We start from the raw sequence: 22812 nt of genomic DNA, 5'->3' as shown, positions 1-22812 counted from the left end.
GGAGCACCTGCCCAGAGGAAGTCAGCTTAAGAAGTTGTAAATAATTCTGATGGAGCACAGGCAGTTTAGCAAGTGGCTATCTCTTCAATGGGGATAGGGTTTTGTTGTTGTTGTTGTTGTTGCTGTTTTGAGATGGAATTTTGCTCTGTCACCTAGGCTTGAGCACAGTGCCGCAATCTCTGCTCACTGCAACCTCTACCTCCTGGGTTCAAGCAATTCTCCTGCCTCAGTCTCCTCCCAAGTAGGTGGGACTACAGGTGGGTGCCACCACGCCCGACTATTTTTTACATTTTTAGTAGAGATTGGGTTTCACCATGTTGGCCAGGCTGATCTTGAACTCCTGACCTGAGGTGATCCACCTGTCTCGGCCTCCCAAAGTGTTGGGATTACAGGTGTGAGCCACCGCACCTGCCCAGGGGATAGGTTTAACTTGTGTCAAGATATCTGTCTTTGATCTAAGTTCAGGCCAACTTCCATTCCCCAAATTTTTGTGGCCGTCACAGACCTAAGACTGACATTCCAGTTTCCAGAGCCTTTGTTCTACTCCAAAATCAGAGTTCAGAGGTTCAATTCATCAAATTCTATGCAGATGCCTTCAAAGACTATGTCTATGTGCACAAAGAAGCCTGCCATATGCTTATGAGCATTAAATGCGTTAATATATGTGAAACAATCATAATAATGACTGGCACATAGCAGTAAGTCCATAAATGTTCCTTGGTGTTGCTGTTGTTATTGTTATCCTCCATTTATTCAAAAAGAATGTATCAAGTGCCTGTAGATGTTCTGGGCACAAGATATACAAAGGTGAACTGAACAGACCAGATCTCTGCCTAAGCTCCATTAGCGTGTGTGTGTCTGTGCTTGGGAGGGGGAGTGTTTGGTTCACAAAATAAACAAAGTTCAGTATGTTGAGCAGAACAGTGAACGACTGTGCTACCTAGATGGGTGGTAAGAGACTACATTCTTGGTGAGGACAGGCCCATCTCCCTTGTTCGACACTGTCGCTCCAGTATCTTGTGAAAGCCATAATGGGTATCTGATTTATGTCGGTTGACTAAATAAACAAATAGGTGACTTTCTGAGAGGGAGCCCAGTTAAATCTGGCACCACAGGTTTTGGGTTTAGGTAGTGTGTGCAGACATGATGTAAGGCATGTAGTTTGTGGATTCTGTTTATGTGGCAAAGTCTGCATCAGAGTATACCTGGGTGGATGTGGGGAGGAGAATGAGGTTATGAAAGCATAGACGTACGTAAGTAAAGTCTGCATATATGTGAGGTAACATGAAAAGTGAAGTCTTTGGTTGTGTGATTTTGAAGTAAATCTGGGCTTGGGTGTGAATCTAAGGGTCGGTTCTGACTGAGGTAAACCTGGACTTGTGTTAGTGTGTGAGATTAAAATCTGGGGTTTGTTGTATGAGGGACAGGGCATTAATGAAGAGTGCTTTGCAAGGCAAAATCTAAGAGAGTGTGTGTGTGTGTGTGTGTGTGTGATCTAAAATGTAATTGTGTGTGAGGCAAATTAGGGGTGGTAAAAAGCAAATTCTAGAATATTATATAGAAACCAGGAAAGGGCTTACGTGAGTCAAAGGGCTTTTGTGACTCTCAATGAAGTAAGAGGACTTCTCTTTCAGTGTGTGTGTTTGTGTTGTGTGTATAAGCCAATTCAGGACTTTATGTGAGAGTGTGGGTTTGCAAGGCAGATTCTAGAACTGGGTGTAATTGTGAGTGTCATCCTAAAGATCAGGATGAGGCAAGTCCGGGGTTCTGGGTCGGATTGCGAGTCCGTAGTAAATTTGAGTTTGTATGTGTTAGTTGTAAATCAGGACTTGGCTTTGAGATGAATCCACCTGGGTCAGCTGGGTTTTTGTGCATGAGGGACGTCAGAAAGCTTTGTGTTTGTGAGGCAAACTAGGGAGTTAGTGTGGGTGAAGCAGTCAAGTGCTTGAGTGTGAACATTTCTAAGACGTCTGAATTGCATGAAAGTGTGTGAAGCAAGGCTGTTGCGCGAGCGGGCAGTGTGCGCCTGTGTGTGCGTGTGCGCGCGCGCCAAGTTTGGTTTGTGATTGTGATGGGCACCGACGCTGCGTCAGCCCGGGAGGCCACGTTAGGGTTGGGGGTGCGTGAGGAGGTGCGGCCGGGCGAGAGGTCCAGCGAGCGAGCCAAGCGCGCCGCTACTCCGGGCCCCTGCGCCGCGCGCTAGCTGGCTGTGTGGCTCTCTGGCTCGCTAGGGACAGGCAGGAATCGGAGCAGCACTGCCGCCTCTGGCGCGAAGGCTCAGGCGCCTCCTCCCGCCCCAGTCACTGTGGCTCGGCGCACGCTGCCGGCGGCTGCCCTTTCCGCCTCTGGGGAAGAAAAACCCGCGGGCCGTTTTCGCGCTTGAACCATGGCCTCGGGCCGGAGAGGCTGGGATAGCTCCCACGAAGACGATCTGCCCGTGTACCTGGCCAGGCCGGGCACCACGGACCAGGTCCCGCGGCAGAAATACGGCGGCATGTTCTGCAACGTGGAGGGCGCCTTCGAGAGCAAGACGCTGGATTTCGATGCCCTCAGCGTGGGGCAGCGGGGCGCGAAGACTCCTCGGAGCGGCCAGGGCAGCGACCGAGGCTCAGGGAGCCGGCCCGGGACCGAGGGGGACACCCCGCGCAGGGGCCAAGGCCGGGAAGAGAGCAGGGATCCCGCGCCCGCGTCCCCCGCGCCCTCCGGGGTGGAGATTCGGAGCGCCACCGGTAAAGAGGTGTTGCAGAACCTCGGCCCCAAGGACAAGGTAAGGGGGCCCCCGTCACTTCCCTGCTTGCCTTCGTTCCTTTCTCCAGCCCTGGCCGCCATGGCCCGGGCACAACTTTCTCCAGCTCACTTTGCACGGGGTTGGGGGACCAGGAGGAGGAAAGGGGCATCCTCCACTGAGCTCTGCGCGACTTCCTAGCCCAGACCCTGGATTCGCGCGTGTCGCCACTTGCAGCATCTTCGTGCAAGCGCGGAAAGAATGCCCAGGTTCCCCTGCCTGGAGCCGCGTCCTTTACCCCTGCCTCCTCGCCGCACTCCTGGGCCATCCGTTCTGGGTGGGTGTGTCAGCCCGGGAAGGCTTAGTGATTTCCAGCTCTTCTCTCTGTATGAGTAGCCAACAGCACAATTGTCTTGCCCCCCTCTGGCCCTAGATTAAATCTCAACCCAGGTCACCAGGGCAGAGGGCAAAGTGATGCTGGGAATATGGGGGTCATCTCCGTAGTGCCCGGATGAAAGTACAGGAGGGGCGGTCTCCCCTCTGAGTCTTCAAACATCAGCTGTCCCTGAAACTTTTGGGTGTGGAGCCTCTAGACTAAACACGCGAATCTCTCTCTATGCCTCGCTTCTGTCTTAGCACGGCATTTCACATCTGTGTTTGTCAAGAGTGTATTTGTGTACACAGCTTGGCACAAGACCGGGTATCAAGGGGTCCAGCTGCCTCTGCAAGAATAGCATTATATTTTAGAAAATAGACGAGAGTATTAAGAGTGCACATTAAACTAGCATGAGATGCAAATTCCCTGCTGCTCTTAAATGTGCCAAAGCCAATTTCTTCTGTATGTGTATTTTTGAGAAACTTATGTCACACTGAACTGACTGAAGGGATGGCATTGAAATCTAGCTTGCCCTGATTTATGTGTCTATTTCATAGAGAATCAGAGATGTAGTTCAGAAATTGCAGGGCCTGGCAGGGCTGGAGCCTTCAGAGTTCAAACTGAAGCTTTCAGCTGGGGAATAATAGTAATCAGATGCCCTCACCCTTGTCTAGGTAATGGCCGCAAAATCCATCCGCATGTATTATTCTGCACTAATATGGTTAGGAATAATAACCTGAAATGGAAATGTCTGCCTCAGAGCAATTACAGTTAATGCTTATCTAGGTTTTAGTTGTTTTTCCATTAAAATGCAATAAGCTAGTGAAAGAACAGCATCTCTCTCCACTGTTTGATTTTTGAAAGTTTAGACAAACCAACCAACCAGCCTTTAACTACTAAGACCACCAGGGAAAATAAGTGCTGAAGTTAGTGCTGTTCGAGGATACCACTTGGAAAACAATGTCGGTTTCCTCTGGAATCATTCATTTAGTTTGTGATTTTCACATCATCCTTTTAGTGTGTGTTTCCCCTAAGCCTTTGCTTAGGGGAACAACGCTTTAGGGAAAACTTCTGATATTTTGCAAATGTTTTGGTTGGTACCTAAACTGAAGAAGAGCCCTATAGAAAGGTTATTCCTTTCTTCATGTCTGAGTTGATCCGTATTGAAATGTTCCCTTCCTGACTGGAAGGGGCGGGAGTAGTGATGGAAAAGGTCGGTAACAATTGCTGTGAGTCAGTGCTATTCCCTTTGCTGAAACACCCCTGATGTAAGCCAGATAATATGCTGGGTTTGCAAGATTTAAGAATGGTAACTAGAGAAAGGGAAAATATTCCTCCTTTAAACCTAGCAATTCTCCCATTTTCCTCCCTTTTGCAAACCCTATACTTTTGGCTACTAATTGAGAAATAATAATACAACCTAGGCATCGGCAGCATTTCTAGTGCTACATAGTTATTTGTAAGTTTGGGTTTGCCATCTGCTTCATCCAGGCCATGTTATTATCTCTAATTTGGTTGAATCACACTGTTAGAAGAGACCACAGAGGTTATCAAGTTCTGAACTTGTTGTTTATTCCCTTGAGGGTAGAGATTGTGTATTTGGATTTATCTGTGTGGCTACAATGCTTGGCACATTGGAGGTGCTCAATAAATGTTTGATACACTAAACTTCCTTAATTAAACCATCTATTTTGCCACATAGCTGGCAAAATGATCATCTGGCCTCTGCTTAAATACAACCATTGTCAGGGAGCTCACTACCTCATGAAGCAACTTTTTGGACAACTTCACTTAAAAAAAAAATTAAGCCCAAATCTGCCTACCTGTAGTTTCTACAAATTATTCTTAGTTCTGACCTCTGGAAATATAAGGGTAAATATGTTCCTTATTCTGAGACATTTTAATGATTTTTAGGTATGTGCACTCTTGTATCTGTCAGAAAAGGCTGGGTGATGCCACAGTAACAAACAACCCCCAACTCTCAGCAGCTTAATAAAAAACATAACAGCATATTTCTTGCTCCTATTTGTCCAGTGTGAGTCAACAGGAAAGCTCCATTCATTATTGTGCCTAACTTGATGGAGGCTCCATCTCTACATGTCTGTGAATAGTATGTGGCAAATTGTATACACACTTAATTCCTTGCTGAAGTAATGAACATGATGTATGCTCACATTTCATTGGCCAAAAACCATGTCTATACTCAACTTCAAAGGAATTGGTGGAATACAATCTCGCCATGATTCTGTAAGACCAGAAAGTTTTGGCAAATAGCTCTAATATCTCTCCCAGATCTGGAGATGAACTAATGGAGTGAAACCTGTCCCAACCTTTACTAGTTATATGACTGTAAGCATGTAAGTTAGCCTCTGGGTACTTCAGTTTTCTCCTGTACAAAATAAGGATAATGGTGACTACTTTGCACATAAGTATTCAGTACATATTAGTTATTACTATTACTCTTCAATTTTTACTGCCCGTTATATGTATGAGGGCAATTATCTCATTCTCCCTAAATTTCTTTCTTACCCTTATATTCCTAGCTTCTTCAGTTTTCTCTTGTATGAGCATTTTGCCATTCTGATTTCCTTTTCAAGTTATATTATATTACATATTTTGTAAATATTTTTCTCAAAATTCAGTGCCCAGAACTGAATACGTTGCTTCAGATGGGATATGGTCATGGTGAAGTGCATTATGCTACTTAATTTTTTGGACTTTTATGGAACATATGCATCTGTGACTTACTATTGTCTCCATGACAAACACCCTGTCATTCAAGCTTTCAGAAACTTTTTTTCATGTAACCTGCTGTTAGGCCAGGATGTTCCCCTTCTATGCTGGTACAATTTAATTTAAAACAAACCACCCCCCAAAAAAATCTTAACTGTAGAATTTTATTTTTCTTCCTTCTATAATATTTATCACTATCTTAGCTTATTTTTCTATTATATCATAATAATCTTAAACCTTAATTCTGTAATACATTACTCCTACTGCCAGCTTTGTACCATTTGTTGATTTGATAGTAAGTACCACCTTTTGAACACTTCATGTGTGCCTATCCTAAATAGTGCTCAAAAGGTCATTTCCTCACAGAAAATGATGATACAGATAAGGAAATTGAAACACAGAGACTAATTGTTTAGTCCCAAATCACATAAATAATAAGTGGGGGAGCCAGAATTCACAATCTGATTTTTCTGATTCCGGAGTCTGTGTTCTTTCCAGGTGGGGAGGCTGCTTCTTTATTTTAGTATGACCAGCCTGACCATTGTGTCAGGTCTTGACATGTCAATATTATTCAGAGCAAGGACAGATTTTCCTGCCATACCTCTAGAACCCTTCTTCAATTTTCCCACCAGCCCATTACACAGGATACTTTGAGACCAGTTGTTCAACCTTGGAGAACAGTTGCTGCAAAATCCTTATTCTTTCAAGTTGATTGCAGAGCTATCAAAAGATATTTTTAATGTCTCGGTAAAATCAAAATATGCTTTGTATCTAGCATACCTAATTATTAACTTCTATCTTAATAAAATGAGTTTATTTAACAAATTATAATGAGGTTAAATAACAAAAGTGTTTAGCAGAATAAAAATATAAAAATGTAGGCCAGGAGCAGTGACTCATGCCTGTAATCTCAGCACTTTGAGAAACCGAGGTGGGCAGATCACTTGAGGTCAGGAGTTTGAGACCAGCCTAGCCAACATGGCGAAACCCCCGTCTCTACTAAAAATACAGGAATTAGTTGGGTGTGATAGTGGGCACCTGTAATCCCAGCTACTCAGGAGGCTGAGGCAGGAGAATCGCTTGAACCAGGAGGCGGAGGTTGCAGTCACCCAACATCATGCGACTGGACTCTAGCCTGGGCGACACAGTGAGACTCTGTCTCAAAAAAAAAAAAAAAAGAAAAAAGGAAAAAAAAAGTCTCTGAGCGCAAAATTCCAGGTTTGAGGTAGCACTAGATGCTAATATAGTGGTTCTAAACTTATCTATAAACACCTTCTTAAATTGTGTATTTAGAGTTTTCTCATAATAGGCATTTGTGTTACTAAAATCCTCAGCATTCGTGTTACTAAAATCCTCTGTGGTTGGCTTACACAACTTTTCGTTTATAATTTTTGATACTAAGTGTGTAGAAAAGCAATTCTAAGTGAAAAGTGTGTATTTTTTATCATTTCTCAAGATGCTTTTCCATGCACACAGAATTTTCCTAGCAGTAAAAAAGTTACTAAGAGGAAGACAATTATGATATGGTCTGCCAAGAGCAAATTATATCATAAGGACTTTGTCATCCAGCAAAAACAAAGTAATGACATTATGATTACAGGGGTTTTTATTGATAACTTTCTATCAGGAGTCTTGGGTCATTTCTAGTTTCCTGCTTCCCATGTGGGCCTCTTTTGTGCAAGATGTTTCCTTCATGAAGTTGGCAGGGGCTCTGGGTGCAGAGGGAACAATCTAGAAACAAATGAGATGTGGCTGTTACCTTTTTACCATTTGTCATTTGTCTTGTTTTTCCTGGGCTAAAACTTTTCAAAATGACTCAGAGAAATTGATGTTCTCCTCCTTACCCTACACAATGGGAGAGAGCTGGAAATAGAATTCTAGGCTTATATAAAGGCCTTGCTAGCTATCAGAATCCAAACTCTGGCATGTAAATGAATTTTATAAGGCTTCTCTGACAAACAAAAGTTTGTACCAAAGCTAGGAAAAAAGGCCTCCCGCTTACCTGGCCTTCAGACCACACTTGAACGTGGGAGTAGGTTTCCTTCCCCAAACTTGGAAGTGTTTGTGACCTTGCAGAACTTTGGTTTAGTTTGACAGTAGGCATTTGAGGAACATAAAAAATATGCCTTCTCAGTAATGCTGCGATTGGCAGAGTTCCCTCAAAGTAATGGTCCCTGGAGACAGGGTTTTGCTGACAGCTCTTGTAAGTAATGTTTAAGACAGCCAGAACACTGTCTCTGATGACTTCAGTCAGTGACTCTTACAGCTGATTCTCCTGGTGATTTATTTCCACTGGGCGTTATCCCGACAAGTAATGTTTCTACGAGACAGGGAGTAAAGCTTACAAGGAAGAGGAAATCTGTCTGAGGAGGATGCAATCTGTGACTGCAAATGAGGAGGCAGAAGGTTCGTTTAGGTGTGTGAGCACTTTTAAAATTAAGCTTCTAGGAGAATGTAACATTAAAATATGTTTGTAACAAAGAATAATATTGCATTCAAAAAACAGTTCTACTCCATCAAAGAACATATTAGGCAAAAACAAATAAACAGAAAGTCAAAGTGGATAAAGTATTAGCAGTCTCAGTTTCCAGACCTAACCTTTAACCTGCTGTACAACTTGGGCAAGTTACCTCCCTTCCTTTCGAGCTATAGTTTCCTTCTTTCTAAAACAAAGGGGCTAGACCAAATGGTCCCTGTAGTAATGGTCTTCTTGTAAACTTTCTTAATTGTGCATCTTTAAACAAAAATTTTTTGAGCGTGCTCCATATTCCTTGTGTGTGTGTGTGTATGTATACACATATGTACATATACATAAATTACATATGGAAATATCACACTAATATCTTTTGACTGGTTGGGCATTGTGGCTCATGCCTGTAATCCCAGCACTTTGGGAGCCAAGGCAGAAGGACTGCTTCAGCCCAGGAGTTTGAGACCAGACTGGGCAACATAGCAACACTCGGTCTCTAAAAATAATTTAAAAATTAACTAGGCATGGTGGTGCATGACTGTGGTCCCAGCTACCCAGGAGGCTGAGGTAAGAGGTTTGCTTGAGCCTGAAAAGTCGAGACTGCAGCCAGCCGTGACTGGAAGAGGTGACAGTGAGACCCTGTCTTGAAAAAGAAAACATCTTATGATCATCATAAAATGTAAATAAAAAATCTAAACTAAAAAAGAAGAGATACAAAAAACCCAAATATAAATTATGGTTGTTTTCCTTTATCCCAGTGGCTTGTCTTGTCCAACCAATTGGGTGAGTGCTTGGAAGTCTATGATCTCTAGCCTCATAGATAATAGTCAGTGGTTCTAACAACTTAGTCATTAATGAGTCCATTGTCAAGAGTTCTTCAGTCAAAAAAAAAAAAAAAAAAAAAAAAAAGAGTTCTTCAGTGATAGATGCCCTTTTATTGAACAATTTTTGGGAGACAGTTCAAAACTGTTGAAGGCTTGTGATGAGGTTACACACCAAGTGCTGGTTAGTGCTCAGCATTCTTTACAAATATGCATGTGGAGGTAGACCGATAGCTTGTGGCTAGCAAGGGAGTCCCCATGTCTCCCTTTACCTGCTGATTTTTGTCTTTACTCATCTTTGCAAAAAGCTTTATTAAGCCCCAGCTATGTAGGTGCACAATGAAAAACCAATGTTGGAAAAATGAAGATATACCAAAGAGATCAGCAGTAAGAAAACATAAACATCATTTTCTCACGATCTTCTGGAGAAAACTGCCATTAACCTAGGAGTGTATTTTCTTCCCATCTGTGTGTGTATATGTATATGTGTATGTGTGTGTGTGTGTATCTGTGACATGCATTTTTTTTTCCAAAAGTGAGGACATGCAGTATTTCTGTGTTTAATTTTTTTTTTTTATCATTTAGTATGGTCTGAAGGTTTGTGTACCCCCAAATTCGTAGGTTGAAATCCTAAGCCTCAAGGTGATGATACTGATTTGGTCATGAGCATGGAGCCCTCATGAATGGGGTTGGTGCCCTTATGAAAGTGGCCCTAGAGAGCTGCTTTGCTCCTTGCACCAGGTGAAAGCGGGCCTCCACCAGACACTGAATCTGCCTTACATTGGGCTTCCCAGTGTCCAGAATTGTAAGAAATACATTTATTATTTATAAGCCACACAGTTTATGGTATTTTGTTATAGCAGCCTGAGCAGACAGATATCACCTTTTTAAAAAAACAAGTAAGTTTGAATTTTTTTTTTTTTTTTTTTTTTTTTTTTGAGACGGAGTCTCGCTGTGTCTCCCAGGCTGGAGTGCGGTGGCGCGATCTCGGCTCACTGCAAGCTCCGCCTCCTGGGTTCACGCCATTCTCCCACCTCAGCCTCCGAGTAGCTGGGACTACAGGCGCCCGCCACCACGCCCGGCTAATTTTTTGTATTTTTAGTAGAGACGGGGTTTCACCGTGTTAGCCAGGATGGTCTCGATCTCCTGACCTCGTGATCCACCCGTCTCGGCCTCCCAAAGTGCTGGGATTACAGGCTTGAGCCACCGCGCCCGGCCGTAAGTTTGAATTTTTAGAGCAGTTTTGGATTCACAGTGAAGTTAAGAGAGTACTTCCCATATACCCCTGTCTCCATAAACACACAAGCTCCTTCACTGGCAACATTCCCCACAGGAGTGGCAGATTTTTACAACTGAGGAACCTACATCGACATATCATTGGCCAGATGCGGTGGCTCACGCCTGAATCCCAGCTCTTTGGGAAACTAAGGCGGGTAGGTCACCTGAGGTCAGGAGTTCGAGACCAGGCTGTCCAACATGGCAAAACCTCGTCTCTACTAAAAATACAAATATTAGCTAAGTGTGATGGCGGGCTCCTGTAATTCCAGTTACTCAGGAGGTGAGAGAATCGCTTGAACCTGGGAGGCGGAGGTTGCAGTGAGTCCAGATCTCAACACTATACTCTAGCCTGGGCAACAGAGCAAGACTCTGCTGGGGAAAAAAAAAAAAAAGAGAGAGAGACACGTCATTATCACCACAAATCCATAGTTTACATTAGGTGTTGCACATTTTATGGGCTTGGACAAACATACAATGACAGGCATCTACCATTGTAATATCTGATAGGAATTAGTTTTACTGCCCTAAAAATCCTCTGTGCTGTCTCTATTCATCATTCTCTTCTGCCCCCAACTCCTGGCAACCACTGATCTTTTTACTGCCTCCATAGTTTTGTCTTTTCCAGAGTGTTATATAGTGGGAATCATACAGGTTGTCTTCTTTCGCTTAGTAATATGCACATACATTTTCCCCACATCCTTACATGGCTTGATAGCTCATTTCTTTTTCTTGCTGAGTATTTGGATGCACAGCAGTTTATTTATTCACTGACCTGCTGAAGGATATCGTGGTTGCTTCCAGGTTTTGTTGGTTATGAATAAAGCTGCTATAAACATTCATGTGCACATACGTTTTGTGTGAACATAAGTCTTCAATTCATTTAGGTAAATACCAAGGAGCACTGTTGCTAGATCACATGGTGAGAGTACATTTAGTTTTCTAAGAAACTATGGAGTTTCACTCTTGTCACCCAGGCTGGAGTGCAGTGGGGCCATCTTGGCTCACTGCAACCTCCGCCTCCTGGGTTCAAGCAATTCTCCTTTCTCAGCCTCCCGAGTAGCTGGGATTACAGGCGCCTGCCACCAAGCTCGGCTAATTTTTGTATTTTTACTAGAGATGGGGTTTCACCATGTTGGCCAGGCTGGTCTTGAACTCCTGAGCTCAAGTGATCCACCTGCCTCGACCTCCCATAGTGTTGGGATTACAGGCATGAGCCACTGCACCCGGCCAATTATGTTGTTTAATAACCACGTATTTGGGGATTTTCCAGCATTCTCTCTGTTATTTATTTCTAGTTTAATTCCATTGTGGTCCAAGAGCAGCTTGCATGATTTTATTCTTTTAAATATGTTAAGATGTGTTTTATAGCCCGGAATGTCACTTCTCTTGTTGAACAGTTTATCTGTGCCTCGGAAAAATGTGTGATCTACTTTTGTTGGATGAAGTAGTCTATAGATGTCCATTTTATCCACTTGATTGATAGTATTGTTTAGCCCAACTATGTCTTCATTAATCTTACTAATTTTCTGCCTGCTGGATCTGTCCATTTTCCTTCCTTTCTTTTTCCCTCCCTCCCTCCTTTCTTTCTTTCTTTTTCTTTCTTTCTCTCTTTCTCTCCCTCTCTCCCTGTCTCCTTCTCTCTTTCTCTGTCTTTCTCTTTCTTTCTTTCTTTCTCTCTCTCTCTCTCTGTCTTTCTCTCTTTCTTTCTTTCTCTCTCTCTCTCTCTCTGTCTTTCTCTCTCTCTCTCTCTCTCTCTCTTTCTTTCTTTCATCTTGACAGGGTCTTGCTCTGTCACCCAGGCTGGAGTACAGTAGCATGATCATGGCTTGCAGCTGTGACTTCCTAGGCCCAGGTGATCATCCCTCCCAACACAGCCTCCTGAGTAGCTGGGACCACAGGTGTGCACACCACATCTAGCTAATTTTTAAATTTTTTGTAGAGATGCTGTCTCCCTATGTTTCCCAGGCTGGTCTCAAACTCTCAAACTCAAGTGATTCTCCTGCCTCCACCTCCCAAATTGCTGGAATTACATACATGAGCCACCATGTCCTGCCCATGATCTGTCCATTTCTGATAGAAACGCATTAAAGTTTTCAACTATCATAATGGATTCATCTCTTTCCCCTTGAAGTTCTTTTAGGTTTTTGCCTCATGTATTTTGATCCTCTGTTGTTTGACACATACTCTTGAGGGTTTTTATGCCTTCTCGGAGAATTGATTACCCCTTTACCATTATGTAATGTCCCTCTTTATTTCTGATAACTTTGCTTGCTCTGAGGTCTATTCTGGATGAAATTAATACAGTTATTTGCACTTTCTTTTGATTAGTGTTAGCATGGTATTTCTTTCTTTATCCCTTTTCTTTTAATCTCTCTGTGTCTTTATTTTTGAAGTGGGGTTTTTGTAGTTAACATAAAGTTGAGCCTTGTTTCTTGATCCATTCTGACAATCTCTTTTTTTTTTTTTTTTTTTTTTTTTTTTGAGACGGAGTCTTGCTCTGTCTCCCAGGCTAGAGTGCAGTGGCCGGATCTCAGCTCACTGCAAGCTCCGCCTCCCGGGTCCACGCCATTCTCCTGCCTCAGCCTCCCGAGTAGCTGGGACTACAGGCGCCCGCCACCTCACCCGGCTAGTTTTTTTTGTATTTTTTGGTAGAGACGGGGTTTCACCGTGTTAGCCAGGATGGTCTCGATCTCCTGACCTCATGATCCACCCGTCTCGGCCTCCCAAAGTGCTGGGATTACAGGCTTGAGCCACCGCGCCCGGCCAATCTCTGTCTTTTAACTGGTATATTTGGATCATTGACATGCAAGGTGATTATTGTTATAGATGGATTATAGATGGATATCTACCATATTTGTTAATGTATTCTATTTGTTGTCTTTGTTCTTGGTTCCTATTTTTGTCTTCTATAATTTTTTTGTTTTTTGTGGTTTTAACTGAGAATTTTATATGATTCCATTTTCTCTTCTTTCTTAGCATATCAATTATACTTCTTTTTTTCAACTTTTTAAATGGTTAACCTACAGCTTGCAACATATATTTACAAATAATCCAAGTCTACTTTCAAATACTGCTGTATTGTTTTATGAGTAGTGCAAGTACTTTATAATGATAAAATATTCCTAATTATTTTCTCCCATCTCTTGTATCATCACTTTCTTTTATTTCAACTATACAGAAGCAGATATAGGTACATAAGCATATATAGTAGAATACATTATTGCTATTATTATTTTGAATAAACTGTTATCTGTTAGATACATTAAGAACAGGAAAAACAAAGTTTTTATATTACCTTTACTTATTTATTCTCTGGTGGTCTTCTTTGCTTTATGTAGATTCAAGTTTCTGACCTATATCATTTTCCTTCTCTCTGAAGAACTTCTTTTTTTTTTTGAGACGGAGTCTTGCCTCTGTCACCAGGCTGGGAGTGCAGTGGTCGGATCTCAGCTCTCACTGCAAGCCCGGCCTCGGGTTCACCATTCTCCTGCCTCTCAGCCTCCCCGAAAGTAGTTGGGGACTACAGGCTTGCCACCGCCACTCCGCTAGTTTTTGTATTTTTTAGTGAGACAGGGTTTCAATCAGATTCGCCAGGATGGTCTCATCTTCTGGATTCTGATCCCACTGCCTCGCCTCCCAAAGTGCTGGGATTACAGGCTTGAGCCGACCACCGGCCTCTGAAGAACTTCTTTTGCTGATTCTTGCAAGGCCACTCTACTGGGAACAAATTCCCTCAATTTCTGTTTGTGTAAGAATGTCTTTATATCTTCTTCACTTTTGAAGGATGATCTCACAAAATTCTAGGTTGATGTTTTTTATTTCTCTCAATATTTAAAATATTTGTATCCACTCTTTTCTGGTTTCTGAGGACAAGTTGGATGAAATTTTCTTTTGAGATCGGAGTCTCAAGGCTTGTCAGCTTCTAGCTGGAGTGCAGTGGCCGGATCTCAGCTCACTGCAAGCCCGCCTCCCGGTTCACGCCGAGCATTCTCGCCTCAGCCTCCCGAGTAGCTGGGACCACAGGCGCCACCTCGGCCTCGGGGCTATTTTTGTATTTCTAGTAGAGACGGGTTTCACCGTGAAAGTTAGCTGTGGATGGTCTGGATCTCCTGACTGTGATCCACGACCGCCTCCCAAAGTGCTGGGATTATGGCTTGAGCCACTGCTGCCTCGGGCCTGAAGGCCATATGTTTGCTTTGCTATAGGGAAGGTATTTCTCCCCTGTGGCTTCTTTTAGAGTTTTAAAAAATGTTTGATTTTCTGAAATTTGAGTATATGTCTAGGTGTAAGGTTTTTGTTTTTGTTTTTGTTTTTGTTTTTAACATTTATCTTGCTTGCTATTCTCTGAGTTTCCTGGATCTGTGGTTTAGTGCCTGACGTTAATTTGGGGAAAATTGTTAGTCATTATTGCTTCAAATATTGCTTTTGTTCCTTTCTCTCTGTCTTTTCCTTTTGGTATTTTCATTATTCATTTTACACCTTTGGTAATTGTCCCACAGTTCTTGGATATTCTGTTTTGGTCGTTTTTTTAGTCTTTTTTTTCTCCCTGTATTTCAGTTTTGGAAGTTTTTATTGTCATATCCTCAAACTTGGACATTCTTTTCTCAGCTCTGTCTAATCTACTAAATGAGCCTACCAAAAGCATTCTTCATTAATGTTGCAGTGTTTTTTTTTTTTTTTATCTCTAGCATTAGAATTTCTGTCTTCTTACCTTATTTATCTGTTCTTCCATGTTGTCTACTTTTTCTACTAAAGCCCTTAGCATCTTAATCATAGTGTATCTAAATGCCTTCTTTTGATCATTCCAACCTTGCTGCCATAGCTGACTCTTGTTTTGATGCTTGTTTTAGTCTCTTTACCCTGGGTTTTCTGCCTTTTAGTATACCCTTCAATTTTTTGTTGAGAGGTGGGTCCATGTACTGAGTAAAAGGAACTCTAGTAAACAGGCCATTAGTAATGTAGTGGCAAGATGTAGGGGAAGAGAAAGGGTTTTACAGTCCTATGATTAGTTCTAAGTTTTTTGGTGTGCCTGTGCCCCTGGACTGTGAACATTTCAAGTGCTTCTCAGTATTGCGCTGGCACCTTATATGAGAAAGGACAGGGGGAGGGTGCTGGAGTTGCATATTTTCCTTCACCTGCTGAAGGCTGAGCTCACCAGAGTTGGGTATTATTTTGTTCTCCAAGTAGGTTAGGCTCTGACAAAACTCTAGCAGCTTAGGCTCTAATAAAGTAGTTTCTCCGGAGAGCATATCTTGTTCCTGTGAACAGCATGCTTTAATGTATTTCAAAGTGGTTCCTCTCTCCTCTCCCTGACAGAAGCAGGAGAGAATTTTTCTCCAGTATTGACTATGAGGTCCTGGCAGAGTTCTTGAAGGTAAAATTCACATGCTTCTGCCACACCGCCCTGCTGCTGCCATGACTGCATCTGAATTTTTTAACTCTCTGAGTTATCCGTATCTAGCATCCAGCAATTAACCAATTGCAGTTCAAGTTTTCCTATCCCAGGCTATTTCCTATGGAAGTTTCTGCTTATGGGTCTCTGTGTAGATATATGTGATTCTCTGTATCTGTCTGTCTGTCTACCCAGTTTTGGGGGAAATGGTTTGTTCTGTGACCTCACTTCTCTGCCAGGTCTAAGAAGAACTGTTGATTTTTTTGTTTGTTTAGCGTTTTAGTTGTTAGGATGGAATGATGACTTCTAAGCTTCTTAACATGCTAAACCTGAAACCTTAAACTACTTCGTAGATTTCAATCATCCTGGCATCTTCACAGAGCATCAGAGATGTTCTAAAGCATAACTAACAATGGCTCTCTGTTACTCTATTTTGATGTGTCATATATTTAATTAAAAATTTCCTTTAATAGGACATATATGTTTGTATTTTCAGTTGTGGTTTTATATGTACTTTCTCTTCTTTTGTTGTTATAAGCAAGAAAGTGGTAAACCTTCTTCTAGATAATCTTTGTGCACATTCATTTCATTATCAATGGAAAATTCCTGTAAAAGGCTGCATGTGATCATTTTTGTGCTGCAGGAATACTGAACATGGGATAGATGCTTTCTACTTGAAACTTTAGGGGCAGGACTCTGGGGTGTGCAAAATCAGGGGAGCCTTTCACGTAAATTCTCTAAGAAAGAGGAGTGCAACCTGGGATGGAGGCAGTTGAGGCATCAGAAGTAACATTACTTGGGCCACATTATTCAGTAGATGAGGTGCAGGGGCCATAAGAGCCATATAAGTGGGATATTGTAAAAGACATGGGAAAAGGAAGAATTTTTTATTTTATTTTTTCATATTAGAACATTTTTTATTTTCTTAAATTTTATTTTAAATTCAAGAGGTACATGTGCAGTCCTACTATGTTGTGCAGTGGTATTATGTGTAAAGGTAAGGTTTGCCCATTACCCAAATAGTGAAAATTGTACCCATCGGTAATTTTTCAGCCCTCACTCCCCTCTCATCCTTTCCACTTTTGGAGTCTCCAGTGTCTATTATTTAAGAGAAAGAATTTTAAATCTTAGTTGGAGAGAAAAAAAAAAAAACATAAAAGGAAAGAACGCTGAATTTGTAAAAGGAGAGCTAACTAACAGGACAGACTTGTTCTATACCTAATAGCTCCCTCAATAATCTCTTGGAATTTTACATTTCCCTGAGTTTGAGGCACAAATGTGAGGTTCAAGGGGTGTGCTCTCATGAAATATTACATTTATGGAGTACTTATTTTTTCGAGAAAATAATGTCTCTTATCCTCATGACAACTCTACAAAATAGGCATTAATATCCACATAATCCAGAAAAGAAACAGAGTCGTGGAAAGATTACTCGGTTTCCTATAATCATACAACTAGAAATGGACAAAGTCAGGATTAAGCCCAAGGACTCTCTGATTGCTTTCCATATGCCACTGTGCTGTTCTCTTCTGGTATGGTGGCAGCTAAGCATCAGTGCTGAATGGGATCCAATACCTAGAGCTGGCTTGGATACTAAGAGGAGTCCAAAATAAAATGTCTAACAGAGGAAACTTCTGAAGACTGAGAACATGGGGCTCACAGAATCAAAATAGGAAAGCAGAATCCGGTCAAGTCCAAAAGGTGAGCACAGTAGCTAAAGCAGAAAACATCAGAAGCCAGGAGGCCCTAGAAAGAAACCAGGAGATAGAGCATGGGAAGGAAGAAGTGGAGAGGGACTCTGACAGTTACCATGATGTGCCCCAAGTGCCTAATGATATATTTTTTTCCTTTTCTTTTTTTTTTTAGACGAAGTCTCAGTCTTGTTGCCCAGGCTGGAGTACAGTGGTGCGATCTCAGCTCACTGCAACTTCCGCCTCCTAGGTTCAAGTGATTCTCCTGCCTCAGCCTCCCCAGTAGCTGGGATTACAGGTGCCCACCACCACGCTTGGCTAATTTTTGTATTTTTAGTGGAGACAGGGTTTTGCCATGTTGGCCAGACTGGTCTCGAACTCCTGACCTCAGGTGATCCACCCACCTTGGCCTTCCAAAGGGGTGGGATTACAGGAATGAGCCACCACTCCTGGCCAATATATTTTTTTCTTTTGAGAAGGGCCTCACTCTGTCACCCAGGCTGGAGTACAGTGGCACAATCATGACTTGCAGCTTCAACTTCCTGGGCTCAAGTGATCCTCTCACTTCCACCTCCCAAATAACCAGGACCACAGGCATGTACCACCATGCAGGCTAATTTTTAAAATTTTTGTAGAGATGGAGTTTCCCTATGTTGCCCAGGCTGGTAATGATAATTTTTAATTGACTGCTGTGGCTTGCTGGTGGGCCAGCCTGATTTTAAGGCACTTGCTAAAATCAGGGTAGATAATATTCAAAGGATGGCGGCGGAGATAGGACTCACATCCAGGTCCACTTGACCCTGTAGCCCACTCATTGCTCTTTTAGAGGGTCTCCTTTGAGGGCAGAATTACTTGACAGCAATGCGTGCTGTCAGCATGCTGTGCGAGTTCCTCTTCACTTCTTCCTTCCCTTGATCTACCTCCTGGTTTCTTTCTAGGGCCTCCTAGGTTCTGACCTTTTCTGCTTTAGCTACTGTGTTCACCTTCTGGACTAAAGAAGAAAGATGTAATGCTTATGCTGGGTTTGAAGTGGGCTAGGGAGGGGCCTTTTTCCCTTTGGATAATATTCCCTCATCCTGCCACTTAGACAGAAATAAATAAAACCAATGAAATGGAAAGTTGTATGATAAATGGATATTAAGTGAGAAGGGAAAAAACAGTTAATGAATAATGATTTTTCACAAAATTGATAGGCAGACAAGACTATATCCAGAGACACAATTTTATCCTATATACCACCCAGGGAGTGTCAGGAAGCCAGACCGTCGTAGTGCACTAAGGGAACTTTTTAGTGAGATTCCAGGGTGGGATGTGAGGAGTTCAAAATGGGCATGAGGGATTTGAAATGAAGGCAGTGTATCTGGCAATGCATGTTGTCAGCTAAGGGTTTTCAGATGAAGGATGAGATAGCTCTCAATGATCTGGAATAGGAGTCTGTAAACTTTTTCTGTATAGAACAAGATAGGAAATATTTTAGGTTTGTACACAATAAGGTACCTGTTCAAATTATTCAACTCCGTAGTGTAAAAGCAGCCATAGACAACATGTGAATGAATGGTTGTGGCTGTGTGCCAGTAAAACTTTATTTAAAAACAAACAAAGAAAAAACAGGGCCGGGCGCGGTGGCTCAAGCCTGTAATCCCAGCACTTTGGGAGGCCGAGATGGGCGGATCACGAGGTCAGGAGGTCGAGACCATCCTGGCTGACACGGTGAAACCCCGTCTCTACTAAAAAATACAAAAAACTAGCCGGGCGAGGCGGCGGGCGCCTGTAGTCCCCGCTACTCGGGAGGCTGAGGCAGGAGAATGGCGTAAACCCGGGAGGCGGAGCTTGCAGTGAGCCGAGATCTGGCCACTGCACTCCAGCCTGGGCGGCAGAGCGAGACTCCGTCTCAAAAAAAAAAAAAAAGAAAAAACAGGTAATGGGTTGAATTTGACCCATGGGCAATAGTTTGCCAACTCCTGGTCTTGAATAAAAGAAAAGTGGCACAGGTGTATGTGTGTTTGTATGTGTGCAAGAGTGAATAGCAAGTCATAGCAACTTTTCAATATGAAAAGATTCCAAAATTTGAGGTAAATATGATAACTAAGCAAGACAATCTGAAAGGCTCAGAAACACTTGTTCCCCTTTCATGATGCCTGAAATTGGATGAGGAAATTAAAATTAAATACATATCTGACATTGAAGGGAGAACAATGCAAAATATTTAGAGAAGGCAAATTTATGAAATGGAGGCAAGGCTTGTTAAAAACAAAGACAGGAGAAAGGGGGAGGTTGAAGAGGATAACCTGGAAATGACAGTGGGAAAGAAACAAATACAGGAAATCCGAGTGATTAGGAAGAAGGAGGTCAAGCTTAAAATAAAGCTTTACTGGAGTGCTAGAAAAAAGGAACGGGGGGGGGATGGAGGGGTGGCGGGTGGGGCGGGGCAAGGTAGCAAACAGCCTGAAGCTGCGAAAAGAGTGGTAATGGTGGAAAAGAAGGCCTCTGGGGAATTAATAGCATGTGGCATTGTTAAGCAAAGAGGGAGAATGCTAAGCTCACTTACCCTTAAAACATGTCAACAGATTCAGTAGAGTTTGGGGGTTGAGATAATGACTAGCCCAATAAAAATGTGATCAGGAATATGCAGTGAAAGGATATAATTGGAAGAATGAATTGATTACCTCTTGGAAGATGTGTGCTCACCATTCAGGAAATCTGACTTAGAGGTCAGTAATTCAGCCAGGGCTAGGTCCACTTGAAGTATTCAGTGAGAGTCAGTGGCTCTCCATTCACTCTTTCACTCGTGTATTCTTTATCCATTTACCATTTACGGACCCAACAGATGTTTACTCAGTGTCCACCATGAGTCTCTTCAGGGTTAATAGCAGTCAGAAATCTATCAGGTGCTTGAAGGGATCATGTTGAAGAAGTGATGGCAGCTACAGAAATGAGTGCTCAGAAGGGCACTGGCTGGCCCCTTTCGGGCCAGAGGAGGGAGAAGGCAGGGAATCGATATTCATGAAAAGATTTCTTCATCGCAAGGCATTCATCCAACTAAACTATAGATAGAAACTCTGAGCTAGAAGCAATTTCAAGATTATTTTGTCCTACCCTTTTTACTTTACAAATAGGAAAACTGAGGACTTGAGAGGTGATAAGGATGAAAAATAAAAATTATTGAGCACTTACTGTACGCCAGACATTGTTTTTTAAAAATTGTAGTAAAATATTCATAGCATAAACTTACCTTTTTAACCATTTTAAGTACAATTCAGAAGTATAAAGCACCTTTACAATATTTTACTATCATCACAACAATGTAGTTCCAGAACCTTCTCATCACGCTATAACCTCCAGCCTTTGGCATTTACTAATCTGCTTTCTCTATGTGTTTACCTATTCTGGCTATTTTATATAAATGAAATTATACTATATGTAGCCTTGTGTGTTTGTCTTCCTTCACTTAGCATAGTTTTCAAGGTTCATCCATGTTGTGGCATGTGTCAGTACTTCTTTCCTTTTTATGGCTGCATAATATTCCATTGTATGTATATATCAGATTGTGTTTATCTTCTCATCAGCTGATAGACCTTGGGTTGCTTACATTTTTGGTTATTGTGAATAGTGCAGTGCCAGGCACTTTTTAAAGCACTTTACATTAATTAGTTCTGTTCACAAAAATCCTTGGAGGAAGGTACTATAATTACACCATTTTTACAGATGAGAAAGGAAAAATTAGATCTTTTGCCCAAGTTACAGTTAATAGAAGGGGATTGGGGAGGTGGAGCTGAGACTCAAATTTCTTATTTCCCAGATCAGTGCTGTTTCCACTCTACCCTCCTGCTTGGCTCTGTAAGGGCAGGGCCTGCTGCTTATGCCTTACCACAAACACTTGTGCTCAGCATATTTGATGCAAATTAGTTGAATTAAATTTCTCTGATGAATAATACATAGGAAAAAAAAGGGAGAGACTCGAAATTATTTATAAGAAGTCACTCTATGCGTTTTAATAGTAAAAAATACATAAAACGACTGAAATATTTAGTAACGGAATATTGTAAATAAATAATGTCATATTCATATGATGGAAAGTATTCTAGAACCATTAAAAATGATACTATGGGAGAGTATTGCTGTGAGGAAGTGCTCCTGGTTTATTTAGTCGCTTGGCCCTTTGAAAGAAGGTATGATCAGCTCTTTGGCTTAAAAATCTGAGGTTTGGAGAGATTAAGTAACCTGCATCAACTCAAGACAACTCACAAAGCAAGAATTTTGTCTAAATCTCCCAACTCGCTCTCTCAGCCACAATCAAAAAATTAAATGGAAATTTTACAAAATCTTAGCAGTGGTAAGAGGAATAAATAACGTGTGACTTGTGTTTTCTTCTGTTCCTTCAGTTCCATTTTCTATGATGCTGTGGGTTGCTTTTGCAATTGAATAAAAGCAGTACAATTTCTCTTACAAAAAAGAGATCCTTCCTAAATCAACCTCAAAACATAGTTCAAAAGAGAGACTAAACCTCTCATGGGCTGTAGGAAAATACACAAATATAAAAAGTATGGCCCACAGCAAAAGGAAGGAATGACGCTGGTGAGAAACTCTAAATGGAGGTTTTTTGTGGTTACTTCTTTACCATCTGAACCTTTGGAAACTAGTAATGGATGCTGACCACTCCTTGTCTCTAAATAAGCATTTCTGTTTCCCAATTCCTTGCTGAGTTCTTCTGTTGATGTTAGGGAGCAGTTAACAAACCACACCAAATCATATGCAGTTGTAGCCTGGTCTTGTGCGACATGGTGGAGATTTGAAGCATTCGGTTATCTGAGTTATATGCCTCGATTTTTTAACCCCTATCCAAAATTCTACTTTGCTCTGATGTCTGAATATTACCAGTGAGCACTTGCTTAGGGGCTGATTCTCTCTACACTGTGTAGCTTGCACAAAGAATTTGAGAAATAACCTTTCCTTATATTGCTAATACAAGAACAATATTGTTTGTTACTGTTTGTTATTGTTTGTTACTGTTGATAGGAAAAACTCCATGAAAACCAGTCATTGTCTCTAAGGATGTAGGTTGTTGATATTTAATTCCAAATTTCCCCTTTCAAGTCCTGTCTCCTCATTCAGTTAGCAGTGATGTGGCTCCACAATAGCTGTAATATTGTCATAATTTCCATAGAAACCATCTGTAAAGCTGCAAACACAGGATTACACCCTCCCTGCAGGCTGAGGCAGGAAGGCCAGATGGGCTATGAAGGGGAAAAGCCCTCAGTGAGACATAAATCATTTGGTGAAGGGGAGGAGGATAGGGGAGGAAACCACTTTAGGAGAAAAATTGTGT

The 22812-nt window shown here is 42.0% G+C and overlaps 1 protein-coding gene across 1 annotated transcript in view; it reads left to right on the top strand.

The window, feature by feature from the left end:
* The first annotated feature begins 1986 nt into the window (after window positions 1–1986).
* DPYSL3 (dihydropyrimidinase like 3) overlaps window positions 1987–22812 on the top strand; it is a 114832-nt gene continuing 94006 nt past the window's right edge. Inside the window, exon 1 of the mRNA XM_003900311.3 lies at window positions 1987–2767. Coding sequence (XP_003900360.1) covers window positions 2387–2767 — 381 coding nt within the window. The 5' untranslated portion in view covers window positions 1987–2386. The remainder of the gene's footprint in view (window positions 2768–22812) is intronic.

Source organism: Papio anubis, chromosome 5, assembly GCF_008728515.1.
Source record: "Papio anubis isolate 15944 chromosome 5, Panubis1.0, whole genome shotgun sequence".
Lineage (NCBI taxonomy): Eukaryota > Metazoa > Chordata > Mammalia > Primates > Cercopithecidae > Papio > Papio anubis.
Note: the sequence above shows the minus strand (reverse complement) of the source record. Positions and strands in the feature narration are given on the sequence as shown.